This window comes from Pimephales promelas, chromosome 10, assembly GCF_988280905.1.
Source record: "Pimephales promelas chromosome 10, fPimPro1.hap1.1, whole genome shotgun sequence".
Lineage (NCBI taxonomy): Eukaryota > Metazoa > Chordata > Actinopteri > Cypriniformes > Leuciscidae > Pimephales > Pimephales promelas.
In genome coordinates this window covers 24,298,758-24,319,735 of record NC_142778.1, presented here as the reverse complement: position 1 = coordinate 24,319,735, position 20,978 = coordinate 24,298,758, and the positions used below count along the sequence as shown (strand labels likewise).

General features: G+C 36.8%; 1 protein-coding gene across 3 annotated transcripts in view; it reads left to right on the top strand.

Moving 5' to 3' along the window:
• The window catches only part of tspan9a (tetraspanin 9a), a 221,687-nt gene extending 201,131 nt beyond the window's left edge, over positions 1-20,556 (top strand). For all 3 annotated transcript variants that reach the window (XM_089116345.1, XM_039650475.2, XM_039650474.2), the window contains 5 exons: positions 1,190-1,264; positions 12,582-12,683; positions 12,813-12,944; positions 15,007-15,090; positions 18,486-20,556. In XM_089116345.1, the coding sequence (XP_088972471.1) occupies positions 1,190-1,264; positions 12,582-12,683; positions 12,813-12,944; positions 15,007-15,090; positions 18,486-18,557 (465 nt within the window). In that variant the 3' untranslated portion in view covers positions 18,558-20,556. The remainder of the gene's footprint in view (positions 1-1,189; positions 1,265-12,581; positions 12,684-12,812; positions 12,945-15,006; positions 15,091-18,485) is intronic.
• The last annotated feature ends 422 nt before the right edge of the window (positions 20,557-20,978 follow it).

The window sequence follows — 20,978 nt, the reverse complement described above, 5'->3', positions numbered from 1 at the left end:
AGGATTGTTTTGAACATGTAAAACTGCGCTGCGTTACCCCGCCATTTAATTTGACAAAAAAAGTGGCATGTATGAATATTAATTTAGCATTTAAACATTGTTACTTGCAATCAGTTCAATAGAACTCAATAGGTTATATTTCATTACCTCATCCATGAACATGATTTTTGATTCCTGTCGGATTGATTTCCATCGGCAGTGGAGGTGAAAACGACAACTCCCATCATCCCACACTCCTTCACAGTGTCATCAAGCTACACTTTTGTTATGGTTTTGAATATGCGACCTCTAGTTGCGAAAATTACACACTGTGCCTTTAACTGTAAAAAATCTATTCAGTTCAAGTGAAGGAAGAGACGCTTAGAGAATTCATAACTTAGTCAAGCCCAGAATCAGCACCACCATTCCTCCTTGTCATAACTTTTTAATGTCAATCTCCAGTTCTGACGGTTCCCTAAATGCCTATTAGATAGGACCAGTGTAATTTCGAATGGTCTGACCTTTAGATTTCTCTATCTGTGCTGTATACACACTGTGTCCCTAGCTCTGAGGGAGACTGAGACATCAGAGAAAGGTTTTCACGTCTTTGGGTTTGAAATCTAAGCAGCCGGCCCCATGTTTCTGGATGTGGTGCAGCGCTTTCTTCCCCTAGAGGTCTAGGAAGGAAGAACCTTCAAAGCTTTTGCAGTCTTCACATCCATTTCTTCAACTTTGCCCTATTTACAAACCCCATATGTCGTAGACCAGTGAGTAAAGTCATAGCAGAGCAGACATATACACAGATTGTCATTCAGCGGTTGGCGAGGCCACACGTAGACAGCCCAATCGCTCTCGTCGTCCTCTAATGGAGGAAGGGAACTTATTTTGTAGACCTGTCAATGTCAGGCTTCAATAAACAAGTGTCGTAAAGGCTTTCAGATGGCCCAAATCTGCGTTTCAGATGGACTTTGACAGGAACGGTCATCAGGTGATGACTGGAAAGTGTATCAAGCACTCAGCGAAATAATGTTTACTGGCTGACAGGCGCATGCTGTGTGGAAGGCTGTGTAAATATTTAGCTGAAGAAGTGAAATAGAATGAGAGGGAGAGAGCGAGTATAGAAAGCCAAGATGATTCATTCATACAGGTCTTTCCCTGTGTGTATCTCTCTCAATCGTATCACTAACTTTTGTGTACTTTCTTCCTGCAGTTCTTCATTGTCTTGCTGATTATTCTGTTGGCTGAGCTGATTTTGCTCATTCTTTTCTTCGTCTACTCTGATAAGGTAAGCCTGTTCATCAATTATATATTCTGAAAATGATTTTACTGTATTTCCTCACAATTCGAATCTCTGATTAGCGGTGATTCTTAGGCTTTGAATTTGCATGGTTGACAAAAATTCCCATTGAATTGCTTATCCCTACCAGGTGCAATGTAAACCATCAAACAATTAAAATCACTTCTATCTTTTTGTCTTAAGCAAATGAGTTGCAGAACATTTTTGGTTGTGCTGAGTAGCCACACCCACATGAAATCTTATTGGTCCAAAATTCCTTTCCACATAGCTGTATATCAATAATCAATTATTGATTCGGTAAACGTGTTGTGATTGTAGTTTATGCGCACGTCTATTACATAAAAAAAGGATCCACAGGGGTATGTGTCTCAAAATGTATTTTGCCCTTTTCTGAAAATTAATACAAACAAATATTATGTAAAACAATATATTAAAAAAATTGTAGCCGAATTGGTAGGCGGAGTTTCTTTTGCAGGGCTTCGTACACGTTTAACAGTTCTGGTACGCACTAAGCAGTTCGCGCGAGTCTTCAAACTACACGAGCAGAAGGTAACGTTAAAGGAAAATTACATTTATCCTACCATGCTACTCTAATAGTTGCGGCAGCATGCGAGTTATACTTAACTACAATAAAAGTATAACTCGATTTCAGACGGATTCTGAGTGACAATGTCATTAGTTTTTATCCAAGGCTATAACTATTTTATTAGTTTGGGGAAATACATAGTTAAATGAAATCTTAAGTCCATGTCCAATTCTAAATTTTAAGGAGTACAACACTGTAAAAAAATATTGATGGTTTAACTTAAAAAAGTAAGAAACCTGGCTGCCTTAAAATTTTAAGTTGATTGAACTGGAAAAGTGAGTTAATACAATGAAGGAGATTAATTTAACCATCAGAAACTCAAAATTATAAGTTATCTGAACTAAATAAATTATTTAAGTTGATTTGACAAAAGAAAAAAATGTTGTTATTACTACACTGTAAAAAATATTGTTGGTTTAACATAAAAAATTAAGTAACCTGGGTTGCCTTAAAATTTTAAGTTGATTGAACTGGAAAAAGTGAATTAATACAATGAAGGAGATTGATTTAACCATCAGAAACTCAAAATAATAAGTTATCTCAACTAAATAAATTATTATAAAGTTGATATGACAAAGGAAAATATGTTGTGATAACAAATCTTGAAAATATTTTTTACAGTGTAACGCTTTACAATAAGGTTCATTTGTTCATTTTTCATTTATGAACTAACTAACCATGAGCAACACATTTGTTACTGTATTTTTTAATTTTAGTTAATAAAACAACTGTTATTTTTTTTATTCATGTTATGTCACAGTCAGTGCATTAACTAATGATAACAAAAACAAATTTTGATTTTAATGTATTAGTAAATTCTAAAATTAATATTAACTAAGACTAATAAATGCTTTAGAAGTGCCGTTCATTATTAGTTAATGTTAAATTATTTAACTAATGAAACCTTATTGTAAAGTGTCACTGATTCATGATAGCCAACACTTTCATACATATAATACATACATAAAATTTACAACATCAACAAAACTAAAAATGAATTTACCATAATTACCTTCTTGATTTTCACTGTTTTGTTTGGTAAAGTAAATAATAATATTTTCATTTGATGTGATCTAATTGCATCAACATATTTTCTTAGAATGCCAAGGAAAGAAAGAATAAAAACAACAAAAATAAACTGTTTAGTGCCCTTTTTGGTCCCTTCGCCCCTGCCCCATGTGCACGCCACTGATTTTTAATATAATTTTGTTGTTTCTCTCAACCATTTTTAAATGGTAAAGTACAGGGTACCATCATCAAATAAGCTGTTGAAATGCTTTTCTCATTTCACAGCTAAATAAGTTCAGCAGGCTCTTTATAGAACAGCCGCCTCTCTTGTCTTTGGCAGTGCAGGTTAAGAGTTTTCATCACCAGGCAAGCTCTCAAAGGTCAGAGGTCACCACACACAACAAGGCGTAATCCCGGCCAGTTGTCACCAAGTAATTGGCACTGAGCTCTTTCTCGGTCAATCCTTCCACCTGCCGCAGTGGTCAGCCTCTTTCTCATGGCCTTCAACTGGAAGCGATACTGTGCCAACTGGAATGTCTAAAACAGGGCAATCTGACCTTTTAACACCATGCAGATCCTAGTGGATTGCTACCCACCCAGAACATGCAGACGTCCTGTTTCCCCTTTGATGAAGTCCCAAGTGTCACCAAACATATGCTTGAGATGGTGCACTTCACAGTCTCCTTTTCAAGGACGCTTCCCAAAAGTACGGCAGGATGCTAGGAGGTGTTAAATCCCGTCAAGGATTTCTGGGTGGTTCATTATTCACTCCGTTTGCCATGCTCTCTGTGGAAGCTAAAGTAATTCACTTACCCACAATCCATTTAGAGATTAGGATCTGCCTATCTGCCATGTACGAGGACTGCCTGGTTTTGTTATCGGAGCGTGTAACTTGCACTCAATCGTAGACCGCAAACCGAGACCGCGTTTTAGTAGCAAAATGTACGGCACATTTTTTCAAGCATAAGAATTCTCTGCTTGTTCCTGACTGTATTGAGTTGGTTTCTGCAAGCACATGACTTTTCTATCTCTATATTGTGTGAAGACTCAAGGTTGTACCTTCGTATGAAGTTAGCTGGACTGAAAGCAGTGTTCCCAACATGTATTAGTCTTTAAAGACCATTCTGAGACCTTCTCAGTCATGTATTGATGTTGTTCGTACAACCAATATAAGATCCCACTATGACCTTTAACACACTGTGATGAGCGTGATACTTCAGAGAGAAGGGGAAGATGAGATATAGAGATCTGTATCAACTGCACAGGGTTGTGAGCACGTCTCTTTCATTTCTCCACCACATGGACCGGGCAGCAGGGGTATCCCGTCACTCAAAAACCTGCCACTCCGTTCGCACAGAATGGCATGAGCGATCAGAGGAATATTTAATTGACTCCAATATTTGATCTCCAAATCACAAGGCAGTCATTATCACATCTAAGAAAAAAAGTCATGCTGTAAATGTATGAAGGCAATCTTATTTTGTACAAACCACAGACAAAATGTTAACACTTTGCTTAGGTAACACACACATATAACAGAATATATATATCAAAACTAAGTGACAGGTTACAAAAAGCATATATTTCAAATAAATTCTGTACTTGTGCCCTTTTAAATCAGAGAGAATCCCCAAAACTGTATCATTGCTTTCACATAATGTATATTAAGCAGCAAGACTGTCCTACAAAAAAATGTATTAAATGTAAAATTGACAAAATTCCAATGTATCTGTATTTTTCTAGATTCATAATTAAGTAAAGTTTCAGTAGTGATGTTTTTGCCCTCCTCAATCTTAAACTCAGCAAGATGCTTCCCTCCTGCTGGTATGTTGGAGAAATAAAGGTATAGTAGGTCTTCACCTTTGAGTGTACATGAACGCTGTGGATTAAAGCATACACGTGGGCCCTCCAATGACCCACCATCTGACTGCAGCAGATGGCGAAGGCTAGGCACCAGATTAGAGTATCCATCTTTACGCTCATGACCTCATTCCAGCGTGTGTGCCGCAGGACGGCGGCCAAATGAAGCCATATTAGCTGGTTTGAAAAGGGGGAAGCACGGTAGCGTGATTTTTCGGATAAGCTTACAGAGACGGATGACGAGCATTACCGCACGCTTTCGCCTCCTCAGCTGTGGTTACGGTTTAATCCATAGATGACTAACATTTTTTAGCCTCTAATGTTGTGCCATTACATGAGTAAAACTGACACAATTAGGGATGCTCTAAAAACCAATTACGACCAACGTGTGCAGAGGATGGGTTGAGGCTATTTTTGATGAGAAGTAAAACTCCAGGTACCGTTTTAAATGTCCCCAAACTCGTATCATAATTTAGTCACACAAAACACTAGGCTTTAATTTTGTAACCTGTTATTTTCAAGCGGATTCTGGGAGTGTTAAGCTTGTGATCTCATGTGATTTTGGCTCTGAATTAAACCAATTTACTTGGGGTAAACAAACAACACAGAATGTGCCGGTGTTAAAATGATTTACAGCAGGCTTGACTATATAAACAGTCATTTTCCACTTCTGGAGCTTAAAGTGGCAAATGTGTCCTGTAGAGTGTCTGATCAGGTGAGGTGGTCAGCCAGGGTTTCTAAGGACTCCATGGCAGGTTTCAGAGCACCTGATTCAAAGCACACTGCGCGTATCTTGCCAGCTCACAGCATGACCAGACTTTCCCTTGCTGATCAAGAGTCTGGCCCATCATCTGGACTGGAAATTACCATCTCATGACAGGCACTTAGACAGAGAAGCTCTTATTTGGGCTAATGGAACATTAAGTGCATTTGTTTGTTAATGGTATAGGTCATCCTAGAATGAAAATTCGGTCACTATTGACTAGTGCTGGACACTGACATGAACTAGTATAGCACTTTCAATTTCGCAAACAATATGTATTTTTCAAATACTGCCATGGCTGAAACATTTGTTGCATCTATTCAATGGCCACGTAGAGCGCTTTGTAGAGTGTATTGAGAGGAGACCTCTATCATTTACTAATGCTTATAACATTATAACACAACTAACTCTCTTAAACATGACAAATACGATGTAGAACCCTATGATTTCTGTGATGCAGAAAATGCAGAGAGAATCACAGAATCCAGTCACAGATACTGTATAAAGCTGAATGTCAGATTTTTTGGAAGAATAAATTAAAAGTAGGGCTGTGCAGTGAATCAAATTGTGATATGGACTATAGTGTGTGTAAATTATTAAAGCTCAAAAAGACTGCTATTGAAATCTGAAGTCTGCATGTCAGCTTACGTTAGACATATAATTAACATGATCTAAGTAACATTATTAATTAATTTATGGCTGAATATTGCAGCTATAAGTAACAATCAAAGTAGTGATCCTTGTGGGATTTTCGGCATCTGCCGTCTCATTATTTGACAGCATGAACACATGAACTTCATCTGCAGAGCTGCTCTTAGTTAACTTCATGAGCATACACATGGAAGGTCTTTATGACAGCCCGTTAAAAATTATTGTTCGGTTTAACTTGAAATTAAAATGTATTACCATTGCACAGTCTTGCACAGTCAGACTCTGTTTCAAGTAGTAGTAATAGTGATGATGATGATAATAATAATAATAATGCAGTTTATTAAAACAGAAAAACTCAAAGGTCTTCATTAAAACCTGAGAAGGTTGGTCTAACTTGAAGAAATTATGAAAGAAATATATTACCATTGCACATCAGAATGTTCTGTAATGTAAACAGTAGTAGTAATAATAATACAATTTATGAGAAATGTAAGTAATGTCTGAGAGTATCACACAAGTTTCTTATGTTTTAATTTAAACGGTATACTTGCCAAAAATATTACATTTTCATTTGATTACATTTGAAGATATCAACTAAATTGTTAGTTTTATAAATTGAGTTATTTGTAGGTTACAAAATTGGATTCCACTTTTTTTCTCCAGAGAGTAAAATAAGCCACTATAAATGTATATAAAGGTCCAGCCATTAATCCCTTAACTGTCACCGTCCCGGTACCAGGATGCCTAACTTCACTTCACTATATTTATATTAAATCTTAATCTAATTTTGACAAATTATATATTGTTGGAAAGGTCCAAGACTTCTAAATAAATATTCTACCCCTGTTTTGTGTTACAATTTATGTAGGAAGAGTAATTGATGAATTTATGACAAGAGTGCACCTCAAAAAATCTGCATCATAATAGGAGATCTGACCTTTGTCACAGAAAGTCGATGCACCCACTTTTAATCATTGAAACTTCTGTTTTCATACTAAAATTTCATAATAAAACATATAATCTAGTATTTTTCAATAAAAAAATAAAAATATATAGTATAATATTATCCTCTAAAAATTATAATATAAATATTATCTCTAAAATATAATATTATTTTTTTTATCGCCTTTTTTATTATATCACATATTTTAGTAGTTATCATAAATTAGGCATCATTTGAAAGGTTATAAACTCAGCATTCATCCTGTGAACACCGTTTTATAATTGAGCATTGCGTTACCATAGAAACGGTACTTATTTTATCAGGCTCCTGATTTCATAAGAAAGGTCTGAGTCTCAAGGTTCCAAATTTTGTGACAAAATTGAAGAGAATCATTGAGTCAGTCAGTTGAACTCGAGAACCCGAAACAGTTTGATTAATGAACAAATCATTCAGACCCGTTGGAACTGATCTAACTCATTTCTCACATGAACTCTTATGAGGAGAGTCAATCAATGAATCACCTATTGTATGACTTCAGAAGACTTGGAATACAGTCATATTGACCAATTTTATAATTTTGTTTTATTTACTTTTTGGTTGAACTACCCTTCTTGGTTAGGATTTAGGTGTGTGTGTTTGCATTCTGTAAATTTCTCACAAAAACTTTTTTTTTTGGTTTAGGCAGAGGTTATGGACAGTGAATAATCTGCTGTCTGACCTCATCTTCCTCTTCCTCTACTCTTTAATAAACAGCAGGCTTTCCTCAACACACACACACACAGTGTGCTGCCACATCTCCACAAACCCAAGCCCCCAGGGCAATAATATGACAAACCTGTACAAACCTATCCAGACTGTAGAGACTCAAACACACATGAGACCAAAAGAAAAGCACACAGTTTTCTCTCTGTATACGCATTCGCTCTAGTTTCCGCTCCCAGTTTACCCCAAGAATGTTTGGTATAGAAGATAATGATGTCATCCGTTAGCTACATCTAACAACTGACCCTTTGGTCAAACCCTCCACATTCCCAAACAAACACTAACATCTTTACATTAACATGTTGCCTGAGAACATAGGAAACCAACGAGAGGAATGATTACAAATCAAACACCGAGAGCCGCTAGGTCGTTCACACAATCCAGATGCTTGAGCTGGCTGAAATGGCTTTGGACCATGCGTTCTGAGACTGTATCCAACTGGACAGACATTATTTAAACAGAACCCGAGGCCAGGTATACAAACTCCTAATGAGCTATGCATCAGACAAGCAGCCACAGGCCATGGGAAACATATGCTCCATTCACTTTTTGGGCACTAGTAACGGATGTAATAGTGAATTTAAAGGCTCTAGGTAGAGATATGAGATGCTAATGAAATGAGAAGTTGTAGGTTTCAAATACTTGAACCTATTAATAATACAAATTTGGGCACGAGTTGTCTGGCAGATTATTCTATTCTTGTCAGAGGACAAATAAAATATTGATAAACAGACTGCAGTTAATCCATCTGAATAGTTTTTGCTTTTTCCTGTTTAGTGTATATTTAGATTAACTTTACTGTAACCTTTAGTTTACACTGGCACTCTTACCATGAACTCAGGGAGAAGAAATCAACTTTCTGCATAATATGATGTTCCTAACAGTATGTTGCATTAGCATAGCTCATCCCTTAGGGTTTGCAAGATGGTGTCTAGAGAAGAAATATGATCAGAGCAACACCTTACCAATACTTTTCATCTCAGTGACAGGATATTTATCATTGCGGATGGCGCTCAAATCTGAAAATAGGACATTTTCCTTTTGTTGGCAGAAAAGAGAGGCATTCGAATGTCTTCATCTGGCCCTCTTATTTGGTTTTAGGATAAGAAGAAAGATTACTATATTATTTGACTGCTTTATAATAACATTAAACCTTCCATGAAATAGATTCACCTTTTGACTGAGTCCCACAGATTTGGGATTACTGGATAGATATTTGTTGTTTCTAGGCTGTCCTGATCAGCCCGTTCTCATCCCAAGACGTCATCTAACTGACTCTTTCGACCATACGTCAACATCCGACGTTTTAGGGTACCCTTTATCATCAGTTAGATGACGCTATCCTAGGGCGTCATCCAACTGACACTTTACCGTTAGTGTCAGTTAGATGACGCAGGTATGTTTAGGTCTGGGGTAGGGTTAGGATTAGATAGCGTCATCTAATTGACGTTAAAGGGTACCCTAAAATGTCGGATGTTGACGTATGGTCAAAAGTGTCAGTTAGATGATGCTAGAATGTGTTGTTCTGATCAAAAGAGAAATATTGTTACAATCTAAAATAACTGTTTTTTAATAATTTATTCCTGTGATGCAAAGCTGAATTTTCAGCATCATTACTCCAGTCTTGATTGTCACAGAAATCATTCTAATATGCTGACTTGGTGAATATATGCTGAAAACTGTTTATAAAACTGCAATGTATTTTTGTGGAAACATTTTTTTTTTTCCAGGATTCTTTGATAAATAGAAAGTTTGTTTGAAATATAAATCTTATGTAAAATTAAATGTCTGTTCTGTCACTTTTGATCAATTTAATGCATATTTGCTAAAGAAAGGTATTCATTTCTTTAAAAAAAAAAAAAAAAAAAAATCTTACTGACCGCAAACCTATTTAGAGAAAATAAATGTGCTGTGAGAAAATAAATGATTGTAAAAAATAAATAAATAAATAAATAAATAAAATGCAATTTTCTAGGAACACTCAGCTCATGCCAGGCATTAGTCGGACATGTAACATCCCTCCCATTAGACATGCAATTTTGCTGTTTTTAACAGGATGAACAGAATTGCATGCCTTTTCCAGGCACAAGCTGATTAAGAATTTATTATAAGTCTGAGCCTAATTGTAATTGGACCGTGTGGAATATGAGAGCCTTGTGTGCTGTGTAATTGGGACGCTTTTCTTTAGGTATGAAAGAACAGCCATTACCAAACAGTTGTGATCATCATGTGTTCCAAGCAGGATGTGAAAGGAGTGATGTCACAGTGTTCCCTGAGTTAAGAGTGTGAATACTTTGATGTGTTCTTGTATAATGAGACTCAGAGGTCTCAAGATGTTTCCGTGGAGAAGGATGATGTGCTTATTCACCTTTCATTTTATTCTCCATTCTGAAACGTGGCTACTCACTCACACAGTGTACCCACCAGGAAAAATGTCTGGCACTAATGAGTGTACACTCCAGTGAAAGACATATGCCTTCTACCAGCTTTTTAATATCTAGTCTTGACTGAGTGTTATTGCTGCCGTTCTGCATCATTGGCTGAATTTATTTCATCATGACATCCCTGGAATGAATGCAAAGAAAAGAACAGGTTCTCCGGAGAACATTTTAGTCCAATTTCCACATATTTTTGAAAGATTATCAGAATTAAATTGCATACTCTTCATTAATAAATTTCCCCCTGCGTTTAAAGATGTTTCACAGCATGAATGTTTCAGTTTGTTATATTATAAGTATTATTATTTGCTAAATTATTAGGTACATTTAGCAGACACTTTCATCCACAAGGTGTTTCAAATGCATATATTTTTTATTATTATTATTTATTTAATTTTGTAATTCCCTGGGACATGAATGATGCATTGAAGGGATAGTTCTTCCATTTTCCTACCCTCAAGTTGTTCCAAACCTGTATGAATTTCTGTCTTCTGCTGAACGTAAAAGAAGATATTTTGTAGAATGTTGGTAATAAAAAAGAGATGATGGGGATGGTATGGAGAAAGAAGAAAGAAATGCGTACAGGTTTAGAACAATTTAGAATAAAATAAGAAACCATTCACAATTTCTTCAGAAGTTCAGAGTATTTTATATGTGGGCAAAACAGCGAGTGTTGTGATAATACAATAAATGCAACAGCAATACAAACTTTGACAATAGATCATGTTAAAGCTGTAGATATTAGCTCTATATATCTTATTTATGGCTCTGTGTGAGAGACTATCTTTCACTGAAATATGCCTGAAATTCCAGAATATTGTGTTTTCTCTTTTCTCTTGGGTGAAACGATGTTAATCTGGCGTGCGTCTATATCAGGACCACCGCTCTGTCAAACAGTAATCACCCCGCACTTCCGTCGCTCTGGGCCAGAGTGCACTGAACCACTAATGTGAGATCGTACACCTCATTAAAACTGCCAGCGAAATATTTATCTGCCACAGCCGAGGGGGAAGTGATTCCAGAGTGGCGTATACAGTATGAGTATGTCGTCCTCCAGCGTCAATGATGGCATGCTTTTTTTTTAACGTTCTACTTAGCCATTCAATCAATGATGTTAATTACATGGATTTAACACAGTCAAGAACCTCATGGAAGGTATTGACTAAATAGAGGATCCTTATTAGGGTAGACAAGCAGATAATATTTCTCTTAAGACTTGCATATTGTTCTTCACTATTTGCAATCTGTTCCTCAAATTGCTTATATTTACACATATGTATTCATCCAAACCACTTGAATGAATCAAGCTTTCAAACTATACAATTAATAATTTATAATATATTCAGTTAAAACATAGGATACATTTGGCAAGAAAGATATAATATTTAATTAATTATGATAAATACAAATTATGTAGAAATATAAATTATATGATACAATTCATATACACTGTAAAAAGTCAGCTTAAAAAAGTAACTTTCCATGCTGCCTTAAACTTTTAAGTTTAGTCAACTTGAAATACAAAGTTCTACTAAGTAACTTGGATATTTGAGTTGACAAAATGTAACATTTTAAGGCAGCACGAACACTTTGCACCCGGCGCAAATGACTTTAAACACTGACACATGTATCATTCCTATTTTGCACCCACGCAAAGCGGGCTTTTCCCACCACAGTCGCACGTCTACAGATATGCATACGGGCTGTGCAAAAATTAATTGCGATTAATCGCATCCAAAATAAAAGTCTGTGGTTACATATTATATATATATAGAATTTAAGCCTAAATAATTCTTAAATATATACATGCATCCATAGGTATTTATATATACAAAATAATTATATACAGCACACACAAATATATTGTGTAAACACAGACTTTTATTTTGGATGTGATTAATCGCAAATCATTTTTGCACAGCCCTAATAAAGTATATATATGTCAGACAGACAGACAGACAGACAGACAGACAGACAGACAGACAGACAGACAGACAGACAGACAGACAGACAGACAGACAGACAGACAGACAGATAGATAGATAGATAGATAGATAGATAGATAGATAGATAGATAGATAGATAGATAGATAGATAGATAGATAGATAGATAGATAGATAGATAGATAGATAGATAGATAGATAGATAGATAGATAGATAGATATTATTATTAATTTGTCAAATCTATTTTTATTGAGCAATTATAATTTAAGTGGCCTTGCTGAAATATTGGCACTGTCAAGATGAGATTTGTGACTGACTATGACTGAACTTTTTCTTGTGCTGTTCACAGGTCAGTGAGAATGCAAAGCAGGACCTGAAAGATGGTCTTGCTCTCTACAACACAGACAACAACATTGGTCTGAGAAATGCCTGGAATATCATCCAAGCTGAGGTACTCTTTGTGAAATTATAATAATGTTGAGAATTTTGAAAATATGTCTCTAATATACACAGCAATTTCTGGAACTTAATCTAGCCTGGTTATTAATAAAATGTATCATTGTCCCCCCCTCCCCGACAGTGGAAGTGTTGTGGAGTAATCGGGTACACAGATTGGCACGAGGCTCTGAAAGAAAAGGTGGTGCCCGACCGCTGCTGTCAAGAGCATTATCAGGAGTGTGGCCGCAACTCCACCAACATGTTCTGGACACGGGTGAGTGGACACCTGCACTTAAACCAATGACAATGTTGCCATAATTCCTCAGACCTTTAATAGCCTTGACATTTAAAGTGAACTATACATATACTACATTTCAAATGCATGACTTTTGAATTTGAATCATCCTCATTTTGAATACATTTGGATTGTTAATCTTATCCATTAAATAATGTTTCTGAATTGAGGCAGGATGAAAGAAAGGACTGACTGGAGGTAATAATTGAGAGTAATTTTTTTTCTTTCTCTTTTCTGTTCTTGAAAAGAGTTATTATTAATAAATGAAAGGCGGTAAAAGCCATAGATTTAAGACATCTCTGTTATAGCAGCTCTAAGTGCTCCTGTAAAGAGCCAGAGTCATGGACCTTTATGCATTTATTCTCACTTGTGGACACTGGGGGGCAGATTTACTAAATAGGGCAAATCAGACTGAGAGCGCAATTCCAAAAAAGCACAGATGGAAATGGAAAGTTCTGCTTGCGCACATTAAATTCCCTGTAATTTCAATTCTACAAAAAAATTCTAAACACATTATAAATGTTACAAATGTATAGCTAAAACATATTACAAAGACTGTGAACTGTGAAGTACTGAAATATAGACTGTTGAACAGTTTTTCACCATTGCTATTTTCCGGATTTTTTGGGCGGGGCTAAAACTGGGCTCGAGGACGCACTCGATGAAGCCCTTTTTTTATCATTCAAATTTGGCTTGGTGGCTAATAACACATTTTTCTGTGGTGTGTCAAACTCAGAACACATACTTAATTTTGACTTTACAGGGACTTTAATGAACGCAGACACAAACGTATAATTTCCGTAATGACCAACACAATCTACCAGGAGCAGCACAGATTAGCGTCTGTTTTAAGACATGCTTATTTTGGGCGTTATACAATGGCGAAAATACCAGTAAATTGACAAATGCAAACCGTAGTAAATCACCTTGGGTGATTCATTTAAATACTCTTCACATAAATTTTGCATCTCAAAGGGAAACCCCAACAAATGCATATGCAATAAGGTCAGCCGCAAAAATAACTGTGTCTACGCCTTTTCAGTGCTAATTTTTCACTGTGTCTTTAGTAAATCCTGACAATTGTTTAACGCCAAAAGAGGGTTTACTTCTCAACAGCTCAAGCTGTTAGTAAATCTGGCCCTACTGTAGATGCATTTGTCTTTCTGATTTAACTCATGAAAACATTAAACTTTAAAGTTTAAATGGGATTGTTGGGAGGGCAATGGTCTCTTGAGGGTACATTTTTGTGCCATTGACAGTGCTGTAACGTACATCATGTTACATGTCAAATTGTCACACTGTCTTTCTGCAGCTTTTAAGCTTCCACAGAGATACTAATGGGGTGAGATGAGACAATTACTTTTAGTGAATCCTCAATGTTTTTTAAATGCATTTTTTTTCTTTAATGCAGAACAAGAAAGTTTGTGAAACAAAACAAAATTTCAAATGTCAAGATTTCCAGTTTGTTGCCTTAGAGAGCGAATTACTCAAGGACACATTTGTAGTAAAGTTAGCCTGAAACCATTAGCCGTGTAATTGTTAAATTTATCTTCACCCCCAGAAGTTAAACAGCTAGCCAGCTTAAATTGTTTTAAACAAGAGTAAGAAAAATACTGCACAGGAATTTGTACAGGAATCCAAGAGTTTTGCCATATCTGAAGGTATTATATAGCATTACTACCACAGTTTTCGGTTGTGTTGGAAATCAATTGGCTTTTCAGTACCTTAGTATGACAAGCAGCCCACAACACTGCCAACTCAAAGCTGTTTTGTCTTTTTTTTTTTTTCCGCATAGCCACCAGTATATCGCTGAATGTGCTTTTTTCCCCCAGTGACTACGCGTTGAAAATGCAGCCGCAGCAGTCGCTCGCTCTCTCATGCATGCACTCAAATGAATTCCACTGCTGCTGGAGTTCAGCTCATTTTCTCTGAATCAGAATTAACAACAACAAATTAGAAAGTGAAACATACACAATACTGTTTGTGTTAGTGCTTTCACCCCGAAGATAAATCACATCTTGTGACTTTTCTTGTCTTCCAGGGCTGCTACGAGAAAGTTGAAGAGTGGCTTGAAGATAATAAGCACCTACTCGGAACCATCGGCATGTGTATCTTGGTAGTTCAGGTAAGAGTGTGTGTGCTGGTGTGTTTTTCCATCACTCAGTATGTCAAATGCAGTGGTGATAATGAGCGTGCCTGTCTTGTCTGGCTCTGCTGAAACAGTGAAGCACAGGTGAACTGCTCATTAGGGCCCGGTGATACGCGGAAATATAGAAAGTGAAAGTCTGTCAGTCCCACGTGATATGTCTTGCATTGGTTCATTATAGCCCTAGAAAGAGCATGAATCCGATGTATTTGATTATCAATGCAGCCAGATCTAATATGTACATTCTGTGGAGGTGCTTTGCATTAATGTTAGACTCAAGATTTTTCATGGAACTAGGAAGAGTCATAGCAAGTATAGTCCAAACTCCTGCTTCAACAGTTTGTTTGACTTTACAATTTGGCATCCGTGCCTCTTTTAAAGTAAGGAACTCAATTGAAGAGTATCTCTTAACAGTTTCACAATTGTACATGATCGTCAAAAGTTTACATCAGGTTTACTGTCATTAATTGCAAGGTAGAAATACGAAACGCTGGAGTAGCCAAGATGGTCTCGGTTAATCCATGAGTTATCTTAAACCCGTGGTCTGTAATTACCGGCAGTTTATTGAGGATAATAGCGCACTGGGGTCTTTACTAAGTACTTTTCTCAGGATGGACTAAGAGGTCACCGCTGGCTTGTAAGCAAACAATTGCCACCTAATCCTTCTCACGGGCTGAGCTGGGGAAAATGTCACAGGTGATTTACTTAGATCTCATCCAGCAAAAGCCAAACAAATCTGGTTATTAGTCACTAAAATGTGTGCTCTGTAAGTGCTTTGGTGTTTTAAATTATGTGTGGGACTTCTAAAAACCATGGTAAATTCATATATCTGATTGCACTGTTAGATGACCATTCAAATTCCATGAAATACCTTTCAAAGTTATGATGCACGAAAGCTGATACCGGATGCTCCAGCAAAACCTTAACGCTAAGGATTTTCTTTTTGTATTCTGTTGTTAGATGAATATTGAGGACAAAGACAGCAGAAGGGTTATTAGGCTGCTGTCACTTTAGGATCTGCACGTATCCAGCATACTGTTTCACACGTGTACACTTTGTGGTATCGTTTTTTTTTTTTTTGTAATTGGAGCATTTTTTCAAGTTCAACTACATCTCTGGTGCATTCCTAGCTATTACTGTAATTTTTTTTTATTAAATATAACCCAAACCTTTGATATAATGGTATACAAGTTCAAATATCAGTTCCAATTTACAGAAAGCTTTATAAAATCATGGTAGTCCTTTAGTGTAACATAGTTCTTTCTCTTAAAAATCCATGGATTCTGAAAGGAATAATTTCCTAACATTTTTCAAACACAGTGCATCTCTGGTTGCCAGACGTTGCTAGGGGCCTAGACTTCTCTAGCAGTCTCACACTGAAGTCTGTGTGAGAGTCTGCCAAGATTTACAATTCAGTGTCTGTGTAAATTTATAGTGTAAAGAAGCGATTTGCTACCTTTAAAGCTCAAAGATGTGAGAAAATCAGATCAGTCTGTAATCGCCTTTAAGATAATGGCTGTGGAAAGTCAGCCACCGCTGTGCGTTTGATGTATCAGGATAGATCTAAAAATGAACTTTAAAGAGTCAGTATATTCTCAACACATTTCCGTTTACCTCCATAACACTGTGGAGGTCACAAATTTACATCTTCAGTAAATTTCTTCTTTTTTTCCCCTCTATAAAAGGGTGTCAATTTTCCCAAGAAGGTCTATAATACTAGCATGTGATCTGTTTGCTTCCATCTTTACTTACTGGACAATTTTATTTTTCAAACACCTGAGGCCTCATTTATAAAAATTTTGTGTAGAAACCGCCCTATATTTGATCTTATGATAATTTCTCAAATGTGCCTACATGTGATTCAGAGAACGAACATGCGCACAGAAAAGTGTGTACGCCACTCTTCCAGATGTGAAATAGCTAATGATCGTGGTTTCAGATCTCCCCCTTGTAAATGACCCTTAATTAATGCCATTAACATATAAAAGAGCACCAGTCAATGTCCAAATGCTTTACCAAATTAACAAAAGAAGATATTTTAAAGAACGATTGGAACCAAACAGTTGCTTGGCACCATTGACTTCCATAGTAGAAAAAGAAAAAACTATGGTGTAAATGGTGCCAAAAAAAATGGTTTGGTTCCAATCATTCTTCAAAATATCTTCCTTTATGTCCAGCAGAAGAAAGACACTCATACAGGAACAACTTGAACAACAACTTGAGGGTGAGTAAATGATGAGCAGCACGAGTTCTCTCGGCCACAAGGAAAAGTGCGGACATCTTTTAGTCCCTGATGTGGTAGACTTTTTTTTTAAATATGAACGTTTGCACACAAGTTCAAATCTACAAAACGGACTTGCCCTGAACTGAAAAAAAAAAAAGACAAACAACACTGACTGGCTGATGGCACAACAAGAAGACAGTCCCAAACCATTCATTAACTGTCATGAACTGTGACATCAAAGGCATTTCATGGTTTTAAAATGAAAAACAAACAAACGGCAAATGGCAAAATATCTACTATAATCATATATATATATATATATAAATATATATATTATGCTTTGCGTTGCTGGCAAAAATCCCAATTTACAATAAGGTTACTTTTTTAATATTATTAAATGCTTTAGATATCATAATGACCAATATTTGTTTAGTTTTTGGTTGTTAATTTCTACATTTACTTGAATAAGGTGAATGAATTAAATTATAATGTAGTGTAATGTGTAGATTATGAACAAACATTTCATATTTCTCAAATGAAATTAACCCTTATATTTGATCCATTTCATGCATTTGATGTTAGATATTGACCCCTTACATTTTCTAGTGTTTGATTAAGAGCACATCCAGCGTTTTTTTTTTTTTTTTTTTTCTCCATTCAACCAAGCCATCCAGTGTTTGCTGACATAAAGCTCATGGGTGTCATTAACCTTTACATTTGCAAAACAAATTCACCAGGAGGAAAAGTATATATGAGCTAAAAGGTACTGAGGTTTTTACAAAACCCAGATTCCAATCGGCTACAAAGGAAAGATGAGTCAGTTTGTGGAACAGTCTTGATTGTAAAATTTAAACTTCTAAGTCCATTTATGTGTTTAAGAAGTATGTTAAATCATCATTGTTGCAGAAATATAATCCTGCGGAGTAGCAGATCAACTTTATTTTGGTGTTTTTATGTCTTAGGAAAAGAGACAGTTGCATGAGACAGCTCAAATGGCCTGGAACTGTAAATGTTTTTGTGTTGATAGGGGGCAGACATTAAAGGTTTTAACTTCTTTCTGCTCCCTTTCACTCATGTTAAATGCTGTCATTGTATTTGTTAAATGAATGAAACAAACAACAAATAATAATAATGGATTTTGTCATTTCAGCTCTTGGGAATGGCCTTTTCCATGACACTGTTCCATCAGATCCACAGAAGCGGGAAGAAGTATGATGCCTAACACGGCCGTTTTTCAAGGGAGGAGCTCTGATGCATTATGGGACAGACTCTGGAGGACAGCTCCTCCTCTTGTATCTAACTTCCACCACTGGCCAGCCCCTCTTCCCATTATTCCCCAGCTTACACCTTACCATCCTGTATAAACTTCAGTCATGGTCCGTCTCTCTTCCACTCTTTCTCCCCCATCTGCTCATCTGCCAAAGAGACCCGGGGACAGAGAGGAATGAGAAGACCAGCTGTTGGCCAGCATCCTCCCCATGAGGCCTCTGACTTTCTACATCTCCTCTAGAACCTTTATTTTATGCTTGAACTAACTAACGTTTGCAGGAAGGTGAATAATGACGACAAACTGCGTGGCTTGACTAATAAGTAAATTGCCCAACATACAGAGCGATGAGAAAACATCAGACTGGGTGGGACGAATTTAAAAAGCATCGCTCATTATCACCTCCATCTACAGTGTAAATGACAAACAGCTCCATTTTAGCATGATGCAGTTTTTTACGAGACAAAAATTTTGTCATTTTTGGCTCAAGACTTTTGTGTTTATAAGTGACTTTGCCCCAGCCCCATAAATGTCATTTTTTTTTTGCACCTAATGATTGGAAGGCGGTACAAGTATTCTGACTTCAGCGAGGTATCTGACTTTGTCTTTGTATGTTGCTACACAAGCTTGTTCTTGTGTTTAAAAATGTGTGATTTGAGGATGCATCGAAACATGTCGAAAGTTTCACCCTGATGAGAACCATCACAATCTAATGTCAGTTTAATACATCAAATAGGGACTGTTTTACCACAGACTAGACAGATTACCCAGCCACCCACATATCTGCTAAAACATCCCATTTGTTAACCACTAAAAGGTCATTTTAACTGAACGGCTGCTAAAACTCTGTAGCATTGAGAGTGAAGTGCAGTTTTTATGGATTAAATAGAGGAAGGTTACAAGTAGGTAGACCCAAGCATGTTTAAAACGCAGAGCTTTGTGAGTTTGTGACCCCAAAGAACGTTGAGACATAGCCTAATAGCACATATTCCACCTTGTTCGTGTTTGCACATTTATCCAGGACAGTAACATTTAAGTTTTTGGGAGACTTAGAGACGAATTTGTCGTCATTTTACTCGCCATCATTTTTTCCAAACCTGCAAGACTTTTGTTCTTGCATAGAACACAAAAGGAAAAATGAGTGAGAATTTGTGATAAAAAATAGTGCATATGACATAGACTAGTGCTAGTGTTCGTTTCCTCAACTGTCAGATTCAGAAAACTTGGAATAGTGTATCTCATTTGTCTATAGAGTATACATATCCAAACTTGGAGCTTAAAGGGTTAGTTCACCCAAAAATGAAAATTAAGTCATTAATTACTCACCCCCATGCTGTACCAACTCCGTAAGACATTCGTTCGTCTTCGGAACACAAATGAAGATATTTTTGATTAAATTTGAGAGCTGGATCACTCCTCCATAGGCTTCCTAAGGCACTGGCACTTGACGGCCCAGAAAGTCATTAAAGAAAATGTTGAAATATTCCATGTGCCTACAGTGGCTCAATTAATAGTTTATCAAGCGACGAGAATACTTTTTGTGCGAAAAAATAAATAAATAACGACTTTATTCGACTATTCCATTACTTCCTTATGGGCCTTGAAGAATTGAAGAGATTTCCAGAACGCATGCGCGAGAACTGAGACGAGGACATTCTTCTTCGACTACTTCTTGTTACCGGCTGCTCACCGCTTAGGAGTATTACCGCCCCCTACCATATAAGATGACGTGCTGATATAGCTGGAAGCGCAAAACTTTCTGTTTACAAGCAGAGGAAGACGCACGCTGTACATACGCGTTTCAATTACCGTATTTTCCGCACTATAAGGCGCACTTAAAAGCCTTTAATCTTCTCAAATACGACAGTGCTGTCCGCCTTCCAATCCGGAGCGCCTTATATATGGGTCATCATCTTATACGGTAGGTGGTGGTAATACTCCTAAGCGGTGAGCAGCCGGTAACAAGAAGTAGGCGAAGAAGAACCTCCTCATCTCTGTTCTCGCGCATGCGGTCTGGAAATCTCTTCAATTCTCGTCTCAAGGCCCATAAGGAAGTAATGGAATAGTCGAATAAAGTCGTTATTTATGTTTTTTTTTCACACAAAAAGTATTCTCGTCGCTTGATAAACTTATAATTGAGCCGCTGTAGGCACATGGAATATTTAAACATTTATCTTTAATGACTTTCTGGGCCGTCAAGTGCCAGTCCCTTAGGAAGCCTATGGAGGAGTGAGACAGCTCTCAGATTTAATCAAAAATATCTTCATTTGTGTTCCGAAGATGAACGAAGGTCTTACGGGGTTGGTACAGCATGGGGGTGAGTAATTAATGACTTAATTTTCATTTTTGGGTGAACTAACCCTTTAAAGATGCATT